This window comes from Pelodiscus sinensis, chromosome 3 (assembly GCF_052426305.1).
Source record: "Pelodiscus sinensis isolate ZL-2025 chromosome 3, ASM5242630v1, whole genome shotgun sequence".
Lineage (NCBI taxonomy): Eukaryota > Metazoa > Chordata > Testudines > Trionychidae > Pelodiscus > Pelodiscus sinensis.
The window spans coordinates 99,274,556-99,298,828 of NC_143054.1; the positions used below are offsets into that span (position 1 = coordinate 99,274,556).

Consider the following 24,273-nt stretch of genomic DNA (forward strand, 5'->3'; position numbering starts at 1 on the left):
ACCACGTTGCTCTCTTGGACATTCATCCTAATAGCAAAGTTTGAAGGGCTAGTGGTGGTGGCAGCAGAACATAAGTGGTGAGTCTCTGAGTTCTGTTGATACAGAATATGTGACTGGAAAGCTAGCCTATCTTCTAGATCCTTACAAGGTGAATTTGGCAGAAGGGAGGAGGGAACAGATAATCTTAACCCTGCCTGCTTCCCCTGTCCCTAAGAAACAGTAATGAAGAGAATGAGCCAGCTGGCCACTCTTGAACATAATGCAGGGATGTAGTCATAATACATCACTAGATTGAATAGCAAGGAGATAGAATGCCTCCAAACTTCTTCTTCATAAAAGATGATTAAAGGGGAGAGAGAGGCTCATATCTAGTGGTTATCAAGGGAACCAGATAGCTCTTGGTTCAGACTGAATAGTATACATATTTAGGGGATTTAATATCACCCAAAAGCTATATCCCTAAATATCCCAATGAAAACTCCAAGATACGTTTGATAGATTTAAGCGTAATAGACAAAGGGAGAAATTTCCAAAAGTAAGAGATTTAGGAACACAAGTCTTATTGAAAGTCAATGGGATTTGAGCTTCTCCGTGACTTAAGAATGATTGAAACTCCTACCTTAAGTATAAAAGTATTTTAAAATGAGAAGCAAACATGTCAAATGCAGAGGTATATATGTATCCATGACAGTGTAATAAATACATTGATAAAAGTAGTCTGGCATGAGTGATTGTACAACACACCAGCACAAATTCATTGCCTAATGAAGAGATCTAGGGACAGGTCAACCCTGACTTTACAGGAAGCCTCAGGAACATTTAAAATAGCATTCCATATTTTGAATGGTGTCTTTCATAAATAAAAGCGACAAGGAGTCCTAAGGCACCTTATAGACTATCAGATGTATTGGAGCATAAGCTTTCGTGGGCAAAGACCCACTTCGTTAGATGCATGTTGTGGAAATTTCCAGAGGCAGGTATAAATATGCAGGCCAGAATTATTCTGGGCTGCATATTTATACCTGCCTCTGGAAATTTCCACTACATGCATCTGACGAAGTGGGTCTTTGCCCACGAAAGCTTATGCTCCAATACATCTGTTAGTCTATAAGGTGCCACAGGACTCCTTGTCATTTTTGCAGATCCAGACTAATACGGCTACTCCTCTGATACTTTCATAAATAAGTGTTTGTAGAGAGGGCATCTACAGCAGTGAAACTTCATGAAGCAGTAGAGAAGAGAGGGAAGCACTCTCCTACTCATCTGTTCTCTCTTCATCCTCAGAAAAATAAGTAAAGAAGTTAATTTTAGCAAGGGGAATTGGATTCCCTTTATCTCTCCTCATTGGACCTTGATCACTTTTTTACATACCGTCTAATCTTCTCCATATCCTTTTGTATCTGTATTTACATATTTTTCCATTTTTAGCTTTACTGTATTTGAAACTGTTATGAACTGTCTGCATAGCCAGACTCGGCCTTTGTTTCTGTCTAAACTTCTGTGAAACTGGAAAAACCTGTTTGCTGATTTTTTTAACCTTCCCTATTGGCTAAAAAGGTGTGGAGTAGGTGGTCCTTTGCCTTCAGCTGTGATGTCACTTTACATAATCACAGCCTTCTTTGTCCATTATTCCAGAAGCTTTCACTGGCCTCTGTGTTGTGAAGACTTTGGTGATCGGTTCAATACAGTTCATTTGTAATTTATGGAACAGTTTTGTGTGATTGCTTTATTTTTCTTCAACCAAAGCAGAGAAACAGTGATTTTACGTGGCTCTGTTCCAGTCTTCATGCTTACATTTTATAGCTCTCACAAAGGAGCTACTGTTGGCCGTTAAGTTTTGTTGTGCCATGCAGTTTGTCTGCACGTAAAAAATAACTTAGCAGTTTTGCATTGGCTCTACAGTACTATGACAGTGTTGGATAAATGAAGATCTGTAACATACACGAACATGGGAGCAACAACTTAATGCAAAAAGGGGTGAAGGTGGGAAGCAGCTACACTTTTCATCTCTCTCCTTTTTACTCTCGTGTTTTTCATTGGTAGCAGAACAAGTAAAATAAAAATGGACCAGCTGTGTAAAAAGTGTGTGAAGTTGCTTCAGGATTTTGTCTCTCTTGTGAAGAGGATAGCCTCAAGTCTGATACAGAACATTAAGGAGTATTTAATTCTAATAAGTAAATGTTCCTGCCTAAAACAAAAGGGCTATGAATCCAGACAGCTATACAATCCTGTCCTTCAGCCACATGAAAAGGAGACGGCAAGAGAGTTTCTGCAACACATTGAAACAGGTGAGGTGAGGTTATTTGGGAGAGATTTTTTTCTACATGACAACTGTGCTGTTTGTTCCAACTTGGTTTTGTGCGGTTCAGTGCCATGATGCAGCCATACAGCTATAGTGCTTTTCCTGCTGTGTTTGGGAAACTGAGGGTTCATGTGGTATAATAAAGTGCTGCATCAAAATGATCAATAGCTTTCCTTTGTGCCAAAGCAGCAAATGCAATCCCTGATTTGCACACAAAAATCATCTTTCATAATACAGAGTCTTCTAGAAATTATGGCTGAAGTTTATAAGGTTAGTGGGAGGGACCTGAATCTTTGCCTTGTCTCACCTTCCTTTTTATTGGAGTTACAGTGCTGGAAACAGAATGTGATCCCGCTCTTTAATCACCGCACAGCTACAAATTAAGTTTAGGTATGTGACAGGCTTTTAGAGGATGTTAGTGTTTTATAAAACTTTGTTCTGCTGTGGTACTCACAGAATGTATTCATTTAACAGATCCACTCTAGTCAGTTAGATTCACATTAATTTTCTCATATGTTAGCACACTATCTTTGTAGTCACATATGTTATGTAATTTATTCATTTACTGGTTTGTCACATCAGTAAGGGTCTTTGTGTTTTCATGTATCAGAGTTGGGTTTGTGCACTAAAATATTATTATAAGAATTATCCTGTATCAGAATACACGCATTCCTACCCCTCTGCCAAGTCTGTTTTTGAGGCTGTTGTGGTCCTACAAAACAACAAAAATGCAGCCTGATTCTGACAGGACACTGTGTGTGTGATGTTGGACTGGTTCAATTTTCAGTGGGATTCGCGGGCCCTCTGCTGCTCATGGACCAAGTCCACAAAGTATAGTTTCCATTTATCTTGACAGAGGGGGATGTAAGGAGGAGGATGTTTTGTTGAAACAAAATAGGCATATATGATCAATATGAAGACAAGCCGTACTGAATACAGTAAAAGTTGGATGATCTGTTTTGCATCAGATAATTGTTGAGGAAAAAGGCAGGATTCTAAAGGAGCGAACCTTTACGTTAACGTATCTAATACCCTGAGTAACCCTATCTTATTTCTGTATGTCTACACAGCAGAGTTATTTTGAAATAGCCATTATTTTGAAATAATTTTCCTAGTATCTACACAAGCCAACTGCTATTTCGAAATTAATTTGAAATAGCGGAGGGCTTATTTCAAAATTGGTAAACCTCATTCCATGAGGAATAGTGCCAATTTTGAAATTGCAATTTTGAAATAAGCACTGTGTAGATGCTTATTTCGAAATAGGGTGCTTCCAGCCCTTCCCAGGGAGCCCTGCTGGCTGCCCTGGCCACAAGGTTACTTCTGACCTGATGCCCTGCTGGAACCAGTTCCGACTGGCCTTAAATGTGATTCAGTGTCCAAGCAGTGTGGACGTGCTATTTCGAAATAGCGAAAAGCTATTTCAAAATGCATTTTGTGTGTAGACGCATTATTTCGAAATAACTATTTTGAAATTAGATATTTCGAAATAATGCTGTAGTGTAGACATACCCTCAGAGATTGTAGCAGCTACCTATACGCTGGGGATAGTTCCTTCTGAAATGCATTGCCTGTCTGTCCACATTTTCAAAATTTTCACTGCACTTTTAAAAATCTCCTGGCCACTGTAAAAACACAAAGAGAGAACAGAAAGATGAAAGTACAGCTTCTTATCATTAATAAACAAATGTATATTACTGGTTTTCTTCAGCCAGAAGTTGTCAACCTTTGCAAATCAAAGAGCCAAACTACATCAATATTTAGGACAAGTGGTCAACAAAGAGCCATATAAAAATCCCCATTTGCATGACTGAAAATATATAACTTAATATTGTTGATAATTGACGATGATTAATGGTAGCATAAATGAAACATTGTACTCACAGACTTTATTTAACGGGACTTCTGCTGCTGCGACTTTTCACACATTTCTTTAAAGTTTACATCATAACTGGTCAAATTCAAGTTCGTTCATGCATTCAAGTTACATGAGTAATAACACGTTTTTAAATTTTTGAATTAATTTTTCATTTTAATTTAAAAAGTTACATTGTATTTTGGGAATGACAAAAGAGCCATATTTGGTTCCATACTGAGCCATATTTGGCTCCATTTAGTGTGACGTTTACAGAAAAGATATGAAAACTGTCAAAGTACCTGTATGAGTGATTCCAGTTTCTTGTCTTAAACTTTAACTATACTATAGTGTTCAATGGAAAGCGGTCTCCGGAGAGGCAACGTGCAGGCTATCTGTGCAGCCAGCCTGTAGCAGCTACTGGAATCTATTAGTTGCAATAATGAATGATCACAATCTAGTGTGCCTCATTTGCACTTGGAATTTAGCTAGTGGGATCTTAACCCTTTGTGGACCCAATGACCATACCCCCTGCTTACTGACAAAGTCTTGTACGTGTACCCACAGCATGGGACATGGAGTGAGAAATTCCTCAGTACAGCACATTATTATGCCTCTGTATGCTTTATTAATTAAATATTGGCATTATAGAGCATATAAAGGCCCAAATCAGGATCCATTGGCCTATTGTACTAGGCTTCTACAAGTAACATCTTACAGTCTTCGTGCAGGCCACAGGATTTCACCTTGCATACTAAAGCTTTAATAATGACTGATAGAAAACTCTGAAAAACTCTTTAAGACATAGCAAAGGCTTTAGCCCGGGTAGGTAAGATGGTGAAATTCCTGGTGACTTTCCTATATTACACACTACAAATTAATGTGCTGGACAGCAGAAAACCATGTTATAACAGATCAGCCTCATTTGGCTACAGCTGTAGCAAAGTCCAGAACTGACCAAGGCATAGTGTAGAAACCTAGCCTATTCATAAAAGGGGTTCAGGAATTTTAAAATAGTCTAGGGCATATTGACACCCACCATGAGTCTGGGGGCAAAGTGTGGGGGGGGCCAGATCTGCACCCCAGAAGAGGCGGAGACTCGGGCAGAAGGGATGGTGCGGAAGGCACTCAGCCCTTAGTGCTGCCCTGAGCGCAGCACTGAGCCCTCCCCACTCAGGCCTCAGAGCCCTGTGGAACAGCATTCCTGTGTGTTTCAAAGGGGCCCAGAGTGCCCAGCCACTGCTACTGCATCAGCAGCAATGGCCAAGAATTCTGGGCCCCTTTGAACCATCAGGCCCCTGTGCAATTGTCCCATTTGCCCCCCACACCGTGTTGGCAGGCCTGCCTAGCCAATAAATGTTAAAGGCCTGATTTTCCACTGTAATTTACACCTCAGCAAAATAGATCTCTAATGACAGAACGGTAGCATTTTACCCAAGTATAAAGGACTACTCAACATTTAAGGCAGTGGCCCAGAGAGTTATAAAACCATAAGGGGTATAGTTGAAACTTTGAAGTCTTTATTAGAGAAAGTGATAGAAAATAATTGTATGATAAAGGTGACTGAATGCTCTAAAAATTCACACAGTTTCCCACTAGTTATTGCACTAAAAATTTACACAGCCAAATACCCAGGGTGAAGCAGGGTTGGGGGCTGCGGGGCTGTCCCACAGAGATCGGGGTTGGCAGCCAACGGAAGCAGGGTTGGGGGCAGCGGGGCTTTCCGGCAGAGATCGGGAAGGGCAGGCGGCAGAACCAGGGCTGGACAGGGGGCGGGAAGGCTGACCGAAGGAGTTGAGGAGGATGGAAGATCTAGCTGCCAGAAGCGGGGCTGGTCAGGGGGGTCGTCAGGGCAGCGGGGCTGACTGGGGGAGAGTGGTAGGGTGTGGGAGGCAACCAGCTGCCGCCAGCGGGGCTGGACTGGGGAGATTGGGAGGGTGGGGGGAGCGGGACTGACCTAGGCACGTGCAGACCCAGGCACATGAGTGAGTCCAGCCCCGAGGATTCCATTTTGTCCCCCCCTCCCTCACATACCCTTCCTCGAGTAGTTGCAAACTGCCTGGCTGGTAGACACACTCACACAGCATGAGCGCATCTACCAGCCAGGCAGTTTGCAGCTAAGGACTGATACACCTAATTACAATAAAACTTACTTAATTAGAAAATACCAGATATTTTATATGTCTGGTAATTTCTCAATTTGTTTCCCGGACAAAACCCTCAAATACCAGACTGTCCAGTACAAAACCGGACACCTGGCAACCCTACTCCTCCTTGAACCCTCCCTCTCAAAGACCCTTCCAGCTCTATGAGGGGAAATATCTCCACATTATAATGTATGTATTTTCTCAAAAATAAAGTTAGAGGTTGCTATTATTGTCTAGGTTATTTTCCATTGGAGTCTTCTCCCAAAGCATCTCTAGGAAGAGCCTAAGCATGGAATACAGCTTGAACCTCTCTAGTCCAGCACCCTCTGGTCCGGCATGATTTTATTTAGCCAGATGTCCATTTATCTTGGATGTGGCCGGTTTCTGCAGGCCCATAAAGTTGGTTTACAACCACCAGTCCTGGCTCTCAGGGTTCTATGCTGTTATTTAGCTCTAATTTACACCTAAATGTCTTCTAAGAGCCCCATAAGCAGTGAAAGTGTTGGTAATGCTGCTAGACAATATTGACCTCCCGTGGTTCTGCAAATTCTCTGGTTCAGCACTGGTCAGATCCTGAGGGTGCCAGACTAGAGAGGTTCAACCTCTTTCAGCTCAAGGAGTAAAAGACAAAAGGATGATTTACTTTGAAATTTATATTAACCGCTCCCACTATAACAACACTCCTTTGTTCTTTTTGGTGCATTATATTAATCCCTTGTTTGAAAGATGCTATCTTTGCTTTAGCAATGGACTAACACAACAAACTGAGATTACTGCATTAGCTTTGTTTGAGCCAGCAACTGGAAAGACTCGTGATTCCTAATGTCTGTCCTTAAACAGCTATTTGGGGGGGGGAGGAGTCACAAATGTGGTCTAACTGTTATTCAAATACTATATCTGTAATATGATTGCACATACCTGTGACAACTGCATTCTACAAAGAGAATGCAAATAAATGTGATTTGCATCAGATGAGCATTGTTGCTTCCTGTTTGTTTTTTATTCGGAGAGTCACAAATAGGGGTGATGGTCCAGAAAGGTTATGGCTTTGATTGGAGACTTCAGCTGAGCTGATAAGGGGCAAAGGTGGCTCAGGGTTGCCAGTATTTACTGATTTTTTGGCAGGAGCGGAATACTGGAGCAGTCTTTAATGTAAACTACAGCAGCATGCTAAGCATCAATGGCTCTCTATAAAGCCACCCAGCAGTGCAGAATAATAACCAGTATGCTTCATCCTTCTGCCACTTCTCCCTTTTCTTCCACTTCCCCTCCATTGAAAATGTGTCGGATAGTTTAGCCGTATTGTACCCAGTAATTAGCATAGGAGTTTAGCTGGTAAAATATTAACAATGTTTTGAATACTGGCATGCACATTTTGCATTTTCTGGTTCCTCAAGGTGTTATGTTTTAAAATAGTTTATATGGGATGTTTTTTGGTTCAGAGTAGAAAAAGGGAATGTTCATCGAAAAGTAGATAGTATATTATGAGAGATAATATACTATATGATGCTTTTCTGTCTGCAGATCTTAACATGCTTTACAAAGTACCATTCTCTGCATTATACAAATAGGGAAACTGACATACGGGGAGAAAAGTGACTTGCCCAAGATACCCAGGGGCAGCCTACCGGTGAAGCTATTGTCTCTAGTCCTACTTCCGCTCCTCATTCTGTAGTCAGTCTTTGTAGAAGCTAGTCTGTGCATGGATAGGAAAGGTTTCATTTCACTACTATTGTGTTATGAAATGGCATGTGGAGGGAGGAAAGAGCTGATGCTGTTTCATATTTGCTGCAACTGGTGGCTTTTATACTTTCACTCTTGTAATAGTATAGAAAACACTTTCTTCATGTAGTTAATGATCCACAAATGAAGAACTTTCTTTTTCATTTGGGCTCAACTCTGTGGTCCATTTTATTTGCAAAACCACACAGACATCTCTAGTTCCCTCTCATTTTAGGTTCACTTCTACAAAATTGATATCTCTGTCCTGTGGTGGCTCTTCCCTGGGCCAATTCCCTGCCCCTGTAGAATCTCACAGCATTAAATTATTGATTAGCTGTTCTTTCTTTCTTCTCCCCATTGGTCATCATATGTCTTTCTTTAACCTAAACTATCACCCATGCTAATAATTTTCAGCTTTATTCACATTGTCTTTCTACCATAAATATTGCAATTCCATTCTTTATGCTGTCTAAGTGAAGGCTCATCCCTCCAGATGCCAGTATGTGTAGAATTCCAGCCAATCTCATGTGTAGTGCCTCATGTGTACAGAAATGTGTGACCACATCATTCTTATACAACTTCACTAATTTCCTATTCACCAGTTCAAAACGACCAACATTATAAAATTCTTTATGGCTTTTCAGTGTTTCATAGTCTAACTCATCTCTGTTCCTGGATCCCTCTGTTCATCACATGCCCTATTACAAATCCCATTATCTTCATAGAGAGCCATGAGTCAAGTAATGGAAGGGGCTGAGTACAGACTTCATGTTTGATAATGAAGAAATGAAATTCTTTCATAAGCCCATGCAGCATAATGAGATCTTTATTAAGGGCAAAAAAAAATTTGGACTGGTTTTCACTTCTGCCTTCTCCTACCCAGAGACACACAGATGACTAGGAGATTCAGCCACTCCACTTTCCAGCAGCAGGGTTTAATCTTAAAAAAATAATCTACAAATATTGGTTAATCTTTCCTTTTACAATAGTTGCTATTCAATAACCAAAATTAATAATAATCAATTCTTAATACAGAAGATAGGAGTTTGTTACACTTGATGTGTTAATAGCTTCTAATGATTTGAATAAGAGGTTGGTTTATATGCACTGAAACATTAGCATTTATATCCCTGCTGTATCCTGCCTAAAATAAAGGGTTCTTTTATCCATATAAATACTTAATTCTTTATTGCTCTGTGCTCACCTCTTGGCTAAAACTAGATCTTGAGGTCGTGGTTTCCACAGACTCAGGCTGTACTTTTTAGAAACGTATTTCCTTTTCAGCAGTTATTGCGGGGCATTTCTCCATTCCACTCCAGACTTGTAAGAATGTAAGAGTGGTGCAAAATATTACAGTTTGCATTAATTATGATATTGCAGTATTTGAGGTGGTAGTTGTAGAACACTAATTTTATACTTAAGAGAAACCATCTGATTTGGTGGCTGGTGCAAATTGAGTGTAACTCAAGGGCCATTACAGCTCATTTCTTCATTCTATTTGCTCCTTTATCATAATGCTAACAGAGCACAATGAAAATACATTGAAAGCCAAAAACGAAAATGCTTTCATATAATTTATACATGAGCTCTGCAATCTGCAATCACAAGATATCATTTAACCACGGGCCTATGATTTTAAGAAAGGATTAATAACAAGAACATCCACAATTACATTAGAGAGGGTACAAAAGAATATAAGGGATATAAATGATCTTCCTTCCAACCACTAAGCGCAGTGGTTTGGAAGAAGCTTCTAGGGCAGATTATTCCAGGTTATTCACTATGAGGTTTATCAAACCCTCTTCAGAAGCATTTGATACTGGCCACTTTTGAAGATGTGGTACCAGAGCAGACTTGCTATAGTCCATTCCAATATGCTAGTTCATACGTTTGTGGTTTGGGTTGCTTGCTGGTTTAAATCCCTGGGAATTCTGAACTCCTCGTACAATAAACCTTTTGAGGATTAACTAAGTCTGAGCTTTCGTTGTATGTCCTGCAGGCTTTCAGATGTCACCATTTGGAAAAGACTCCTTGGAAGCTCTGAGGACCTTAGCATTTTCAGAGAACCCTGCTTTACAGCAGTCTGCTGCTCTGTATTACTTGCATATGAGTCAGCACCGTAAGTAAGCGCCTTCTGGTGCATTTGAATATTTTCATAAATGCAGTTAAACAAAAAGCATTTTTTCCCAAACTATTAAGTTCCTTAACAAATTTAAGATTTTTTTTTAATCTCTTGTTGCATCATGTATATTAGAGAAAAAGGAAGTGTGGTTACAGTTCCATAAGTGCAGAGTCACTTGTGGAATGAGTGTCAACTGGCTTTATTATAGTCAGATGATCCTGATGACTACAAGAAACATGTCACCTACATAACTATGGCAATTCTGTAGAATTTCAACACAGCCTTTATAGGATATGCATATTACATTGGTATTGGGCGTACCTTGAACCCCCATAAGTTACACAGTGGTCTCCAACTTTAAGCACAAGAACACTTTTTGAATTTAAGTCAGTGCAGGATTTACCTCAAACCCAAATGCCTCTGCCCTGCCCCTTTGCTGAGGCCTCGCCCTCCTCACTCTGTGAATATGGGGTACAGGAGAGGGGGGCAGAGAGATAGTAGTGCTCCCCTGCCTGTCTCCCTAACCCTGCACAACAAGCAGGATGCTCCCAGGGGTAGCTCTGAGGCTCTGGGCAGGAGCAGCAGGGCAGCAGTAGAAGTGGCAGCTGAAGTGCTGGCACTTGATAGTCTCCCAGCCAAACCAGTCAGGATCACCTGTCAGATGCTCTAAGATCTACCGGTAGATCCCAATCTACTGGTTGGTGACCACTGGTGTAGGATATTCTGGGAGAGAAGAGGAGTGTCCTATTAGAGCTATATTGTGGAACCCTAGGAGATGACAACTACTTAGAAGCCAGCTGGTAGTGAAAATTCAGGAACAAGGTATTTACAATGGCTAGTCCGTGGCAGTTTCTTAAATGGTCTGTGAACAGGAAGCAGGTGACAGCATACAGTTTTCCAGTGGAGACTATGCAGTTGAAAGTTGGATATTGAGGTTTTTCAGCGTGGTCAGACTTGATGTGAAATAACTCTGGATTTTTAGTAGTGTTTTAAAAATATGGGGAAGGAAGCTATCTTAGAAGTAACACACAAAGTAGGGATAGTGGAGGGGAACAGTAAGTGAATTTTTTTCTAATAGAGGAGTATTCAATGTTTTGTATATCAGAAAATATGACAAATTCTCCCCTTGACTATACTTGTGCAACTCCCTTGATTCCAACAGAATTACATCGGCAGAGAATTTGGCCTGATGTATTTACAGTGTATTGTTCTCACTGCCAAAAAGCACACATAGCGATCCAAACAAGGATCTTATATGGGGCAGAAAGACTTGTTTGGCATTAACAATAATTTCTGTTTCTCTCCTCCTTCTTCCCCATGGTTGGCCAATAACATTTCTAAACTATCTGATTATTAAAACTGTTAGGGAACAGCTTGGCCTGATCTCCTTCCACTGGAATATAAGTGCACAATACTTAATTAGCATAGCACTTGGGCCAGGAGGTACATGAAGAAATGACAAACTACTAGAATAAGTGGAAAGACTTGTTCTGTATTTCCTCTCATTTCTACAGTGAACATCCAGCTGCCTGCTGAGCATCTGGAACCCTTTTACGCTTTACTACAGTCCAGTGACATGGAGGTTCAGCAGATGTCTTCCTTGTCCCTCGTAAATTTCTTGCTGGAAGGAAACAGTGAGTAAATATCAAGAGGTATTTCTGCTCCTGGTAGAAACAAATTTCTCTGTTCATCAAGATCTAATTTACCTCAAGAGTACCTGTACTAGCCCTGCATTTTCATCCCGCCCGATTGAGAACATGGCACTTGTCTTTTCAGCAACAAATACAGCTTGTAGAATCAAACACTGACTTTTAAATAATACTTAGTTTTTTTGCAACTGGATCTTATTTTCAGTGTGCCTTGAGGAAAAAAATGAGATCTGTTTTTTTGAAAGGTTCACTTATTTCTTCATAAAAAAGGGCTAGCTTCACTCTAGCTGGACCAAGGAGTTATAGATGACATTGCCCTAGACCAGTAAAGCTCACTACACTTTATGGGTTAGCAGGGCAGGAACTGAATTTACAAGGTGAGATAGGCACTGGTACCCTCTTCTGCTCTTCCCAGGAACCATGCCAGTGTAGACATTCCATTACACTACCCTGCACTAGCAGAAGCCAGCATCAATATAGTATGAATCTAGCCCATTATCTTTAGTGACTTACTGTAGTGATGGACTATTTGCATATGAATAATACAAATTGTGGGGCTCAGCTAGAATCTATAATCGGGAGACCAAACTTACTGAATTGCAGTGGCGAGTTGGGTATGTCAGTCTTCAGAAGTTTGAATCTCAAGGCACACCTGCCAGGTGTCAGGGATTCAGATCTTTAGGAGTCACCTGCCAGGGCTTGGGGTTTTAGACCCTCTCCTGGAGATGCACCCTTACAGTTTTTCATATATCTCAAGAGAACAACAGAATAATACAATGGTAGATTTATATATGTTTATATAATAGTAAAGTCTAAAAAAAGTAAACGTTATAGTCATAAGCATTTTGAGATAATTGATTCAAATCTAATTAAATGCTAAATTTCTTTTGCATATTTTAATATACAGACGCCAAAGGAATACAAAAGAAGGTATGATTCTTGCATCGATAAAGGATGTGTTAACTAGTTACGGTTTTATCTGTCTCTGAATAGTGAACAAAGAACTAGTTGTTCAAATGGGTTTACTTGAGCCAATTCTGGAGCTTCTGGAATCCTGTGATTCCACTGTCCAGTGTAACTCCTGTGCCTGCATAATGACTTTAGCGGTCTCAGGTCAGTACAATGTACTTTTCCTTTATTCACTGTAATGAACAAATGCAATTTGTATGTTACATCCCCTGCATGTGAAATAACCACTTGTGAGTAGAGTTGTCACAAGCTACATCTGGAAGTTTCACTGTTCAACCATGACAGAGTTAATCCATTTGACAACCAAAGTTAGTGCACTTCTTGAAGTTGCTCTGAGACTATGGTGATGTGGGTGGTATAAGTACATAAGAACAAAAGAACCCTTCAGAAAATTTATTACAAATTTTAAAATTTGCTAAATTCTAAATCTGAGAATTCTGAGTTTAAGAATTACAGTGCACCCTCCCTCGTGTGGCAATAAGCTCCCAACCAATGAAGCAAAGTGAAGCTGCTTATAATATTCAGCAAATAACTTCCCCTAAGGAAGCGGAGATATCCAATAATTGCCAATTTTAAAGAGTGGCCAAGAACAGAAGAAAAAATCCATTAAGATGAAAGATTGATAGGTCAGTTCTTTCCAATGTCAACATGGGATTTCTGAGTAAGAGTACATAACTACCTTCTAAAGTCACATTTGAAATCCTCTGCAGATGCTCCACATTGTTGTTTTCCCACCTTGGTTGGTGCCTAGGAGTAATCAGTCCTGGACATTACTACATCTTTGAGCTGGAATTCTACATTGAATCCAATATGGAATTTTTAAAAAGGCCCAAGATTACTAACCAGGAGTAAAAAATGGCAGAGGACTAGATTGCTAAAAAAAAAACATTGGCAATGGCATATACAGCCTTTACTTCAAGGATTCAGATTTGTATTCAATTCTAGATGTAGTATTTGAAAGTTGCTAACATCTGTTCATTGTTCATGGCCTATGTGATACAAGATGGTGGCCACCACAAAACATACCAGAATGGTTGGCAATAACTGGCACTGTGGTTAAAAGTCTCAGCAGCTTTTCAAAACTGACTTGTTTCAGTGACATTTTTAGATTTCAACAAAACAACATTTTGGGACAGAAGATTGCCCTGTTGAAAATGTTCCAGCTAGTTCTGGTTCAAACAAGTCAGCCTCCCTCTCTTGAATTCATTTATTTGGGACACTCAGCTAGTCAAGGAGCATCATGAACCTAGAACTCTTAGTAAGAAAGAAGCCTGATAGTAGTAATAGCATCTGCAATGTATGAAAATAAAGGAATATTGCCAAAGCAAGCAAAACTGATAGACCAAAATTCATGATATTAAGTGAAGGTAAAACAACCAACAGTAATTCTAGCATAAAGCATAGGCATAGTAATACAGAGCAGAGAGAATCTGAACTGCATGTTTGCAGCACAAATTGAGGGAGGCCTCATGTTGGCTGAGTAAGGAGAACATCTCATGTGTTTTAATTATAAAGGAAAGTCAAGTATGAAAACAGTTTTGATGATAAATTCAATTTCATGGGGTGTCTCTCTTTATTATCAATAGTTGTGCACACACCTCTCTGGGAATTGTAGCACCAAGAAAATTTGCAAGTGAACAGAAATGGTTTACATTGACAAACTGAAATGTAGGTTTCAAGAGGAGTTCTTTAAATCCATAGAGCTAATTGGAGGAAGCTATTAATTCATCAGCACTGAAGTGAGGGAACATTTGGCTACACGGATAGTCCCTTTCTAAAAGCACAGTAAGTAGGGCCTGAGCAATGAGAGCAATACAGTGACTGAAATTACTCCGGTAAGCAGGTGGTCCAGAATAATAGCAGTCTATTCAGCTGCAGCATTTATGGAAATTAGAATAAAAAATTAATCCTCAGTGGGGTGCATTTCTCCATTTATCCCACTGATTAGCCACATTGCTACAGATCAGCCACAATGCATGGGTGATACCAGCACTGGAGCAGGGAGAGGAGAAGAGTGAAGAGAACGAGTTATATAAAAAAGCATCTTGTAAGCTCACAGTTACAGTATTCATCCAAGACTACAGAGCATCAGCTCAGTGGAGGCATTTGTGAGTCAGTGAATGACCCTATGGAAAAAACACAGGGTATTCTTGGTAATGGGGCTAATTATGTCACAGATATTTGCTATGGTCTCTCTCTGTCTTTCCATTATAAGAGATAACAAACTAACCCATGGGTTCCCAAACTGGGGGGCATGAAAAAATTCCAGGGGAGGCACGAGGCAACCCAGACTCCCCCCCCCCCCCCATCAAGTTTTGCTGCCCTGGTCCGTTCCTTTTTTTGCTCAAGTTTTGCTGTTATTTGGGGGGGGGGGGGGGCATGAGGGTTTTCCAAAAATCAAAAAGGGAGGCGTGATGCCAAAAAGTTTGGGAACGACTGAACTAACCATTCTCAGCCCAGTAGGAGACTTCTAGATTAATCTCCTCATGCTAGTCTTCTGTCTAAATGACTACTAAGACTGCCTGAGTGATCGAAAGTCCCAGCACTGGCCAGGAACATTGACCATTCAGCCATCTATTCATTCAGCCACCAGAGCAGCCCCTGTCAGCAGCAGGCCCCATGGGGCTCAAGCAGCCCCCTGCCCACAGTGGGTGGAAAGCTGCCCTAGTCTCCACTGGTTAACCAGAACCGGTAAGCATCACCCATTAAGGATGATGCTTACTAGGGATGTTAGACATCAATTAATTGAATAATCATGGAACTACATCAAAACTTAGTTACATGATTTTTCGATGGTCTCTGAGGGCGGGGCTGGTAGCCAGTGCACTCCCAGCCCCACTTCTGGGGAATCCCGACATCCTGCATGGTTGCCTCTGTATCAGAAGCAGCAGTGCAGAGTAGCAGCAGCCTTTGTCCACAGGGGCCTGAGCTCCCAACAAACAGAGGCTGCGCCAGCACCCCACAGAGCAGCTTCTGTCTGCAGCGAGCCTGGGACTGCTGTGGACAGAGGCCGTTCCGTGGTAGACTCTGCTGCCCCACCCCCTGTGGATGGGGGGAGAGAGGCAGCTTCGCAGAGCCGGTGTTCATGGGGAATCGGCTTTTAACACATCAGGTTTATAAGATGGAAGGTAGAAATGTCTCAATTTTAAGTGACATAGGGTATGTCTACACTACCACCCTAGTTCGAATAGGAAGCCTAATCCGAACTATCTAGTTCGTGCCGCGTGTAGCCGCGGGAACGGAGTCCGCACTAGCGGAGATTTAAAATGGCGGTACCCGGAAACATGCAAATGAAGCCCAGGGAAATTCAAATCCCGGGCTTCATTTCCAAGTTAGTATGATTACATTAACCACCCTCCTTCGAACTAGGGTGGTAGTGTAGACATACCCATATAGTGTTACCTTTCACCTTCAATAGCCTAGGAGAGGTTTGTGTTCCAGCTATTCTGAATCACTAAATTTCATCTATGATTAACTATTTAAAATGTCTGCAGTTAGTATCTCTCATTTTGAGCTCTTTGGATTCACTCAGAGGCTACCAAGGGACTTTAACAAATAGTAAAAATTCAGATAAAAATCCCCCAAACTGGAATATTAGACTTCATTTTCAGGGTTTATTAGATTAATGGGAAGATGTATTGAAAGGACATTCTTTTTATTCTTTCTTGTGGCATGTTTTCCCCAGAGTCCAACCAGGAAGCCATCAGCTCAGCGGGAGTTGTACCCTTGCTGGCACTTGCCAACTCCTATGATCCTAGAATCCAGCAAAATGCAGTTGGAGCTATTCTTAACCTCACACGATCAGGTACTTTCAGGTTAATGATTTATCTACATATTGCCAAAAGCAAGTACCTTGCAACTAGAAACAGCCACATTTTATGCAGGATAGGCTGGGATAACTTTGGAATCCTGAAAACATGTTATTTTCTTGGTAGATGGCATTCATGATAATGACAACTTTGGCTTATTCTTTAAATGCAAAAAGCTTGGACTTTGATAGCTAATATACAGACCCACCTGTTAATAATTTGCAACAGCAAGGGCTTGATTATCAACCCAGTTGAATTAGAGTGCAGTCTGTTAAGAGATTACTCAGGAAATTGACAAAAATCACTTGCTTAAAAGCAGTGATTATTCTAGGAAAGAGAACTGTACTCATAACCTTGAGGGGCACTCTAAGGTAATCTCTTAAAATGGAAGATAACTGTGAACTACGGTATAAAGGTTTTAATGTATATCCTATATCCAAAATCTGGTGTTGCACATTATACATTAGGATCAGCATTATGGGCCTGCTCCTGTTTCATTGGATTGTTTGCAAGAACTTCAGCAGGAACATGATGTGTCCTTCTGTGATAGAAGACAATGTTATTGTTCATTAATTCTGAAACAAAATCAATGGAAAAATAATGTCATACAGGTCAATCCCAAGCATCAAAGATGCTATGGCCATGGCTGACATGCCTGCCCCCATTAGCTAAGTTGTGGGTAAAGAGTGAGAACTCTTACACTTACACATTTGCAATGTATTGTTTAAAAAGATGTTTTATATGAAATAGTAAGAAATGGCTTATACCAGTGTGTCTGATCTCTTCTCAGCACTTCTAGTAATTTAATCTCCAACTTAAAAAATAACAAGGAAAACCTGTACGAGCGGCTTTCTGGTCATTATGGATAAAATGATTTTGTCTTGCTGTTGTAAACAAGCGATCCTTTAGCTCCCATGTAGACTTTGTCTTATCTGGAGTGTTAACTGCATTTTGGGATACATCTGGATGATCCTAGATCACTCAACACTGCCCAACAGTCCTTTTTACTCAGAAAGCCTTCACGATGTTGCAGCCATTTGGTTGAATGCTGAGGAAGGGGTGATCTACCCACTGGATACTTGTGCACCCTTTCACGTACTAAAATGTGCCCTCTTTCTCACCTTGCAGAGAGGATCCAGAAAATCCTGTGCAAGGAAGGAGCCCTCCCAATTCTCATCCTGCTGCTAGAGTGTCCTGACTCAGAAGTACAGGTAGAGTTAAAACAAGCCAGAATTTGTATATAATAAAGCATATTACCTAATCCTGGAGCAAGAATAGCTGTTGGAATTAAAAAATACAGTGTAAGAACTGGGGGCTTCTCCAGGTTTTTGGGAATAGAGGAAAGGAAGGAGAAATAAGGAACACAAGGGGCTGCTGACTGTGTTTTGTTTTTACTTCAGTGAACCAATAAGTAATGGTGTCATAGCAAAATGCTGAATAGTTGTAGAAACGCTGCTTTGGGCATGCAAAACAGCTTCAGCTGCAATAGGAGAAAGCTGTTATGAAAATACACACACACACATACAAAGCTGGTGTAAAGGTACCTTTCTTTTCTCTAAGCAGAATAATAGATTTTATGCTTCCCTATTATCCTTTTGTGTCAGAAAAAGTTAATGGGGACTATTCATTATATTATTTTGTTGTTGATATAGTTGTTATATTACAACAGCACTTAAGAACTCCAGTCCTGGACCAGGTCCTCATTATGCTAGGCACTGTGGAAAAAATCAAGAGTTTATTATCTCAGGCCAAGTCTACACTAGGAGACAAAGTAGAACTATGCAACTCCAGCTACGTGAATAGTGTAGCTGGAGTCTACATACCTTAGTTCAAATTTCCACAGTGCCTCCATTGAGAGACGTTGGCAGGAGAAACTATCCCATCGACTTCCCTTATCTTCTAGTAAGTGGAGATGAGGTCTAAGTATAACACAAGAGACAATAGGCTGGTATGGAAGACAGCAGGAACACAAGGGGCTGTTGACTTTGTTTTGTTTTTACTTCAGTGAACCAATAAGTAATGGTGTCATAATAAAATGCTGAATAGTACAGGTCAGCAAGATAACCAATGATATCAGAACACCAGCTTCCTGTCAGTTGTTCTTTTATATATAAGATTTCAACTATTCCTTTGAGGGCAAACATACATCAGACCAGTTAAGCCTGGCTCTTTTTATTTTACCTCCACATTTTTATTTTCCCTTTAAAAGTTTTCCAATATTTTGGAATGTCATTTAAAAAAAAAAAATCTTTTAGTTTGTTGTATGTAACAGCTTTTAAGTAACTAATAGTTTTCAAGTAATTAAATGAGTGTTACAAGGAGAACAGAGAAAAAAATATTTTCCTTAACTCCTGATGATAGGAGAAGTAGCAATGGTCTGAAAGCCTTTTAAGACCTAAAAATTATGGTACGATATCTTTTTCCTAATCAAGCAGAAACAACTAACAAAGTAGTCAAAAGAGGGAAAAAAACACCACCGTACAAGTTGCTCCATTCCACAAAGCCCGCCAACATGGATTAATATTTGCTGGGGGAAAATCTCTCCACGCCCTCCCTTTTTATATTATACAGTTTGGACCACATATATCCCATTTGTAATTCTATAGTGGCTTTACAAATCGCACCAGAATTTAATCAGGTCTATTGACATTAGTGACAGTCAAAATATTTTTGCCATTCCTTCAGGGACAGTTTGTGATATGTTCTACTGTCCCAAAATGCGTTTATCACATCATTCTGGTTGAATTTTTTTTTTTTTTGTTTTTTTTTTTTTTGCTTTGCTGAATGTGACTTTAGCTGTCTAGTCAGTTAGTGCATGAGGAGTGCTCTCAGTCATAGCATTAATGCCTTTGACAGTGGGCAAATGCTTTTCCCATAGGTGTGATCCTATTGATCTCTCATGACATGTCAGCACAATCATTCAAAGCTAATAAAGCAAGTTAGTATCTGCAGGAAGGAGTGCAGGCTGGTATACCCTCACGCCATGAACAGTTCTGTTCAATGTAGCATGCATGAGTCCTGGAATTTTCCAGCTGCCTGACAAATACAGTCTCATATGGATGGGAGTGAGGCAAGTTTTTATATGTTGCAACAAAGCTCTGAGACATGCTTCTTCTCTCTTCCGTCTACTTAGCATAGCTACTGCTAGTAACTCAAACTCAAATTCCTCGTAAGTAATTGCTAATTTCTTTAGTCGCATGAATATTTCTGCAGGGAAGCATCATGTCAAATTTTAAAGCACAGAACTGGGATTTAGGAGGTTTTGTCTCTTTTCCTAGCTCTGTTTTCAAGGACTGTTGAGGTCCTTGTATGGTGGATGCTATATAAATATGTGCCATGATGTCTAGCAGGAAACAAACTAGCTGCTGTGATCACTTTGCTAAGGGTGCATCTTTACTACAGGCTGGATTGATGGGCAGAGATAAATTGAGTGCTAAATGCTCTCCCATTGACTCTAGTATGCCACCAGAACTAGAAGAGTAAGCAGAGTTGACGGGAGAGCATCAGCTGTCAATTTATCACGGTGTCTTCACAATAGTAAGCAAACCTAAATATGTCGACTTTAGGTATGTTTTATGTAACTTGGGTCCATGTTACCGGAGACATGGCCTAATTTTAGCACATTTCGCTCAAGCAGAACTTTTGTGTGCATGTCAATCTGGCTTGGGAAGCACCCTCTCAGCTGCCGTGTAGATATTTCCTTAGACATGTACTGATATAACAGGTCAGAGAGTTTTATTTGTCCAATGGCTACGGAACCTTTGCTTCCTTGTACTCTTGGCTCTCCTTTGAATTCTGCCTAAAGCTTGAGCAGCTCTGGTCATAAAACACTGTCTGAGGGGAGCAATGTAAATATATTTCATAGCTCTGTGTCTATGCCAGGCTGTCAGTGTGCACATACCACTCTCTTTTGGTCACCCTCGTGCCTGTGTGCATCTTTTCACAGCAAGAGCACGAAGAAGTCATCCTTATCTTGCTTGAACTACCCTTTTTGCAGAAATGACACCCAGAATGTGTGAATTTGCTAGTAGATAAGGGGCCATTATATGAGACCATATTTGTGGGTTCTGACAAAATATTTCTTCCCTAATTGCAGTAAGGGGTGGGATTGGTTTTTTTTTATTTTTATGGTCTTATGTAGGGCTATTAACTGGACTCAGACACCAGTCCTGAGGTGTAGCCAGAAAAGAAGTGCCCCACTTAGAGTGAGCTGTACTAAACTGGACAGAGGAATTTTTGTCTCATGAATGCACTCCACCACATATGCCCCCCAAAACAACACACTCACTTTCTGATTTTCTATACACTTTGTTTCTTAAAAACAAAGAGATGTATGTCCTACATGTGAAATTAGAAGTTTTTGCATTATCATCTCAGCACTGCCACCAATTTCCCTATGGCTTTGGACCTGTCATAATAATCTCTGTCTCCGTTTCTCTCCATTCCACCCCCCTCAGTCAGCAAAATGTTAGGGTTAACACCTACCTACCTTGTTTTGGGATCTAGTCAATGTTTGCAAAGCATCTTACAGTTGAAAAGTACACACTTTTGTCAAATAAAAATCTAAGCCTTTCTCCTGTTGATTTTCACTGTATTGAACAAACACTGTCAGTGACATCTTCTCTCCACCCCCTTCTCTGCTCTCCTCAGTATTACAGTTGTACGGCTCTAAGTAATGTGGCAGCCAACTCTCAGCATCATGAAGCCATGTTGCGAGTTGGTGACAGATTACTTCTGCGGACACTCATTTCTCTCCTCTCTTCATCTGTGGACAAGGTAAAGTGAAAAAGGTGGGGGAGGGAAGTGTGCCAAAGATTTGCTGATCATTTTCCTGATGTTTCTATAATTATGTATGCTATACTCAGTATGAAGAAGTTAGGATGCATTGCTTTACACTGTAATAAAGGAGCCCCAGGCAAATACAGAGGAGTCTCAAATGGTACTTTAGATCCCATAGCACGCAACTGAGGCACCTTCCTAGATGTGAGAATTTTCATACATTTCTGGCAAAGTTATAACTATTGATTGCACTTTTGCTTTGAACATCGAAATTGCCATAGAAACAAAGATGACCTGAGCTGCAGAGTTCAGATCTGGAGTCAAGTGTTCCCAAACTTCAGGGGTGATCACCTGCAGAGATTTGGTTTTGCTCATTGTAAGAGTTATAGGCTGTCACAGACTGTAGCAAGCACACCTTCCTGGCTGTGAGCTAGACTGCTCAGATGAATCTAAGCCCCGGCTATGCTGGGTGCCCAGAGGTTCTTGATTGGCAATTCTCAGGATGTATAAAATACATCCGTAGGGTACTGAAGGTTAGCAGAAGGCCTAAAAGGGACAAAAGATAACAGCTCTGAGTCAGCCTTGCTTTTTATCCAATCTCATCTTTGACATTTATCCCAATCCAGATACTAGTGTTAGATGTTGCTGATTATTACTTGGAAACATCTCTTACTTTCTTAGACCAGAAGAATATTTATTTCTTTTAAAGGACTAAATGGGGGGGGGGGGGGGGGGGAAGCAAAGCAAATAAATGTGGTGCATTCATATCTGTACATATATGTGTTGGGATTAAGGGTATGGGATGCTGCTGCACCCCTGACTTTATGTAGTTTCCATCATAAAAAGGGTTTATTGTTTGGGTCAATGTTTCTCAGTACTCGCGCTATACAAATTGTTCCAGCTTCCCTGTCTGGTCAGTTCATTTGACATTCCTGAGGTAAATCAGCACTGAGAATGCACTGTTAGATTCTGGGCACAGTGCTAAAATCCAATGGATATCGCTAATGTGTTTGACAATAATGAGAATTGATTAACAGGTTTGTGTGGCTGAGAATTAAGCTGGTGTTAATTCACATCAGTATGTACTGGCCTTCTGCAACCATTTCTGGAAATGAAACCCCAGAATAAACATTTTGTAGATAGTGTTTATTGGTTCATTTTAGCCAACAGAATCAGTTACTGGAGAGTTCACTTTTTTTTTTTTATTGGGCACAACCAGGTTTCATGCCAGGCATGTGTTTGTCTGAGGAACTTGGCCACAAATGGTGAGTAATGTGTTTGGGAAATACTTATTTCTTTTTCCCCTTCTCCCCTCCCCTTCCTCATGGAGAGGAAAGTTGGTTGGGGAATTTCTTGCTTTTAGGAACCCAATTATGGCTGCTCCCACCAGGGTTCAGTACAGGGCAAGGGGAGCCCTTTCACCTCCAACACACCTGTCTAGGAGAAACCTATATTTTCTGTGGTTGGGGGTTGCGCTAGCTATCCCTGTCTTCAGTGGTCACAGGGCCAGAGAGGAATTGTCTGGGAAGGGTGTGGATAGAGTGTGAGATCACCGAATACTAGCAACTGATTAACACCTTCAGCTTTTTAAAGTGTAGCAAGACCTACTGCTAGTTATGCTCCCCTAGCATCCACAAAGCATAGAGCCCGAATAAGGGCAAGCGTAGATTGAAGTAGACATACGTGGGTCTGAGAGCAGTGGAGGCATGGCAGTGCATGCTTTGGCCCAGGCTGTACCAAGTCTACCTGGAATCCCGAGTAATTACCATTGCTAGCCATTGCAGAAGAGCATCTTGCTATGGCAGTGGCACCACTTCTCTGATACCTGTACTAGCTTAAAGTTGTCTGAGCTGCAATCACACCCTGTGACTTCAGTCCCCTGTGACTTGGTGAACTGGTTGAAACTATAGTAAAGAGCAGAATTGTTAGACACTTAGAACATAAGAACAGCCATACGGGTTCAGATCAAAGGTCCATCCAGCCCAGTATCCTGTCTGCCGACAGTGGCCAATGCCAGGTGCCCCAGAGGGAGTGAATCGAACAGGTAATGATCAAGCCATCTCTCTCCTGCCATCCATTTCCACCCTCTGACAAAGGGTGTTGGGGGAAGAGCCAACATGGTTTCTGTAAAGGGAAATCATACCTCACCAATCTTCTTGAATTCTCCGAGGTGGTCAAGAAGCTTGTGGACAAGGGGCTTCCAGTGGATATAGCAAACTTAGATTTTCAAAAGACCTTTGACAAGGTCCCGCACCAAAGGCTCTTAAGCGCAGTAAGTTGTCATGGGATAAGAGGGAAAGTCCTCTAATGGATCAGTAACCAAGTAAAAGATAGGAAAGAAAGGGGAGGAATAAATAGTCAGTTTTCAGAATACAGAGAAGCAAATAGTGGTATCTCCCAGGCATCTGTACTAGAACCTGTACCGTTCAACACATTCATAAATGATCTGAAAAAAGGGATAAATAGTGAGCTGGCAAATTTGCAGTTGATACAAAACTACAGGCAGTCCCCGAGTTACGTGGATCCAACTTGTGTCAGATCCCTACATACGAACGGGGCTTTTCTCGCCGCGGAGAACGCGGGCGGCGGGACCACCCAGACACAGCGCGGTCCCGCCGCCCGCAGTGAGAAAAGCTGCTCCGTGTCTCCCTGGTCTACTGGGGGACCCCCCCAGCAGACCAGAGAGACGCGGAGCAAAGCCACGGAGTATGCGGGCGGCGGGACCGCCGAGACACGCCGCCGGTCCTGCCGCCCGCGTCCTCCACGGCGAGAAAAGCCGCTCCGTGTCTCCCTGATCTGCTGGGGGGGAGGGGAACCACAGCTAGTGCACCCCCCCTCCCCCCAGCAGACCAGGCTTTTCTTGCTGACGCCTGGGGTAGAGCAGCTGGGGCGCTGCCGGGTTGGTCCCTCAGCGCCGCT

General features: G+C 41.3%; 1 protein-coding gene across 2 annotated transcripts in view; it reads left to right on the top strand.

The window, feature by feature from the left end:
- Positions 1–1,629: 1,629 nt before the first annotated feature.
- LOC102446049 (uncharacterized) overlaps positions 1,630–24,273 on the top strand; it is a 45,202-nt gene continuing 22,558 nt past the window's right edge. The window contains exons 1-8 of one of the 2 annotated variants that reach the window (XM_075924250.2): positions 1,630–2,288; positions 10,026–10,145; positions 11,663–11,782; positions 12,791–12,910; positions 16,452–16,571; positions 17,704–17,786; positions 21,226–21,351; positions 22,574–22,619. In XM_075924250.2, the coding sequence (XP_075780365.2) occupies positions 2,063–2,288; positions 10,026–10,145; positions 11,663–11,782; positions 12,791–12,910; positions 16,452–16,571; positions 17,704–17,786; positions 21,226–21,351; positions 22,574–22,619 (961 nt within the window). In that variant the 5' untranslated portion in view covers positions 1,630–2,062. The remainder of the gene's footprint in view (positions 2,289–10,025; positions 10,146–11,662; positions 11,783–12,790; positions 12,911–16,451; positions 16,572–17,703; positions 17,787–21,225; positions 21,352–22,573; positions 22,620–24,273) is intronic. The other variant, XM_075924251.2, reaches the window with a different exon arrangement.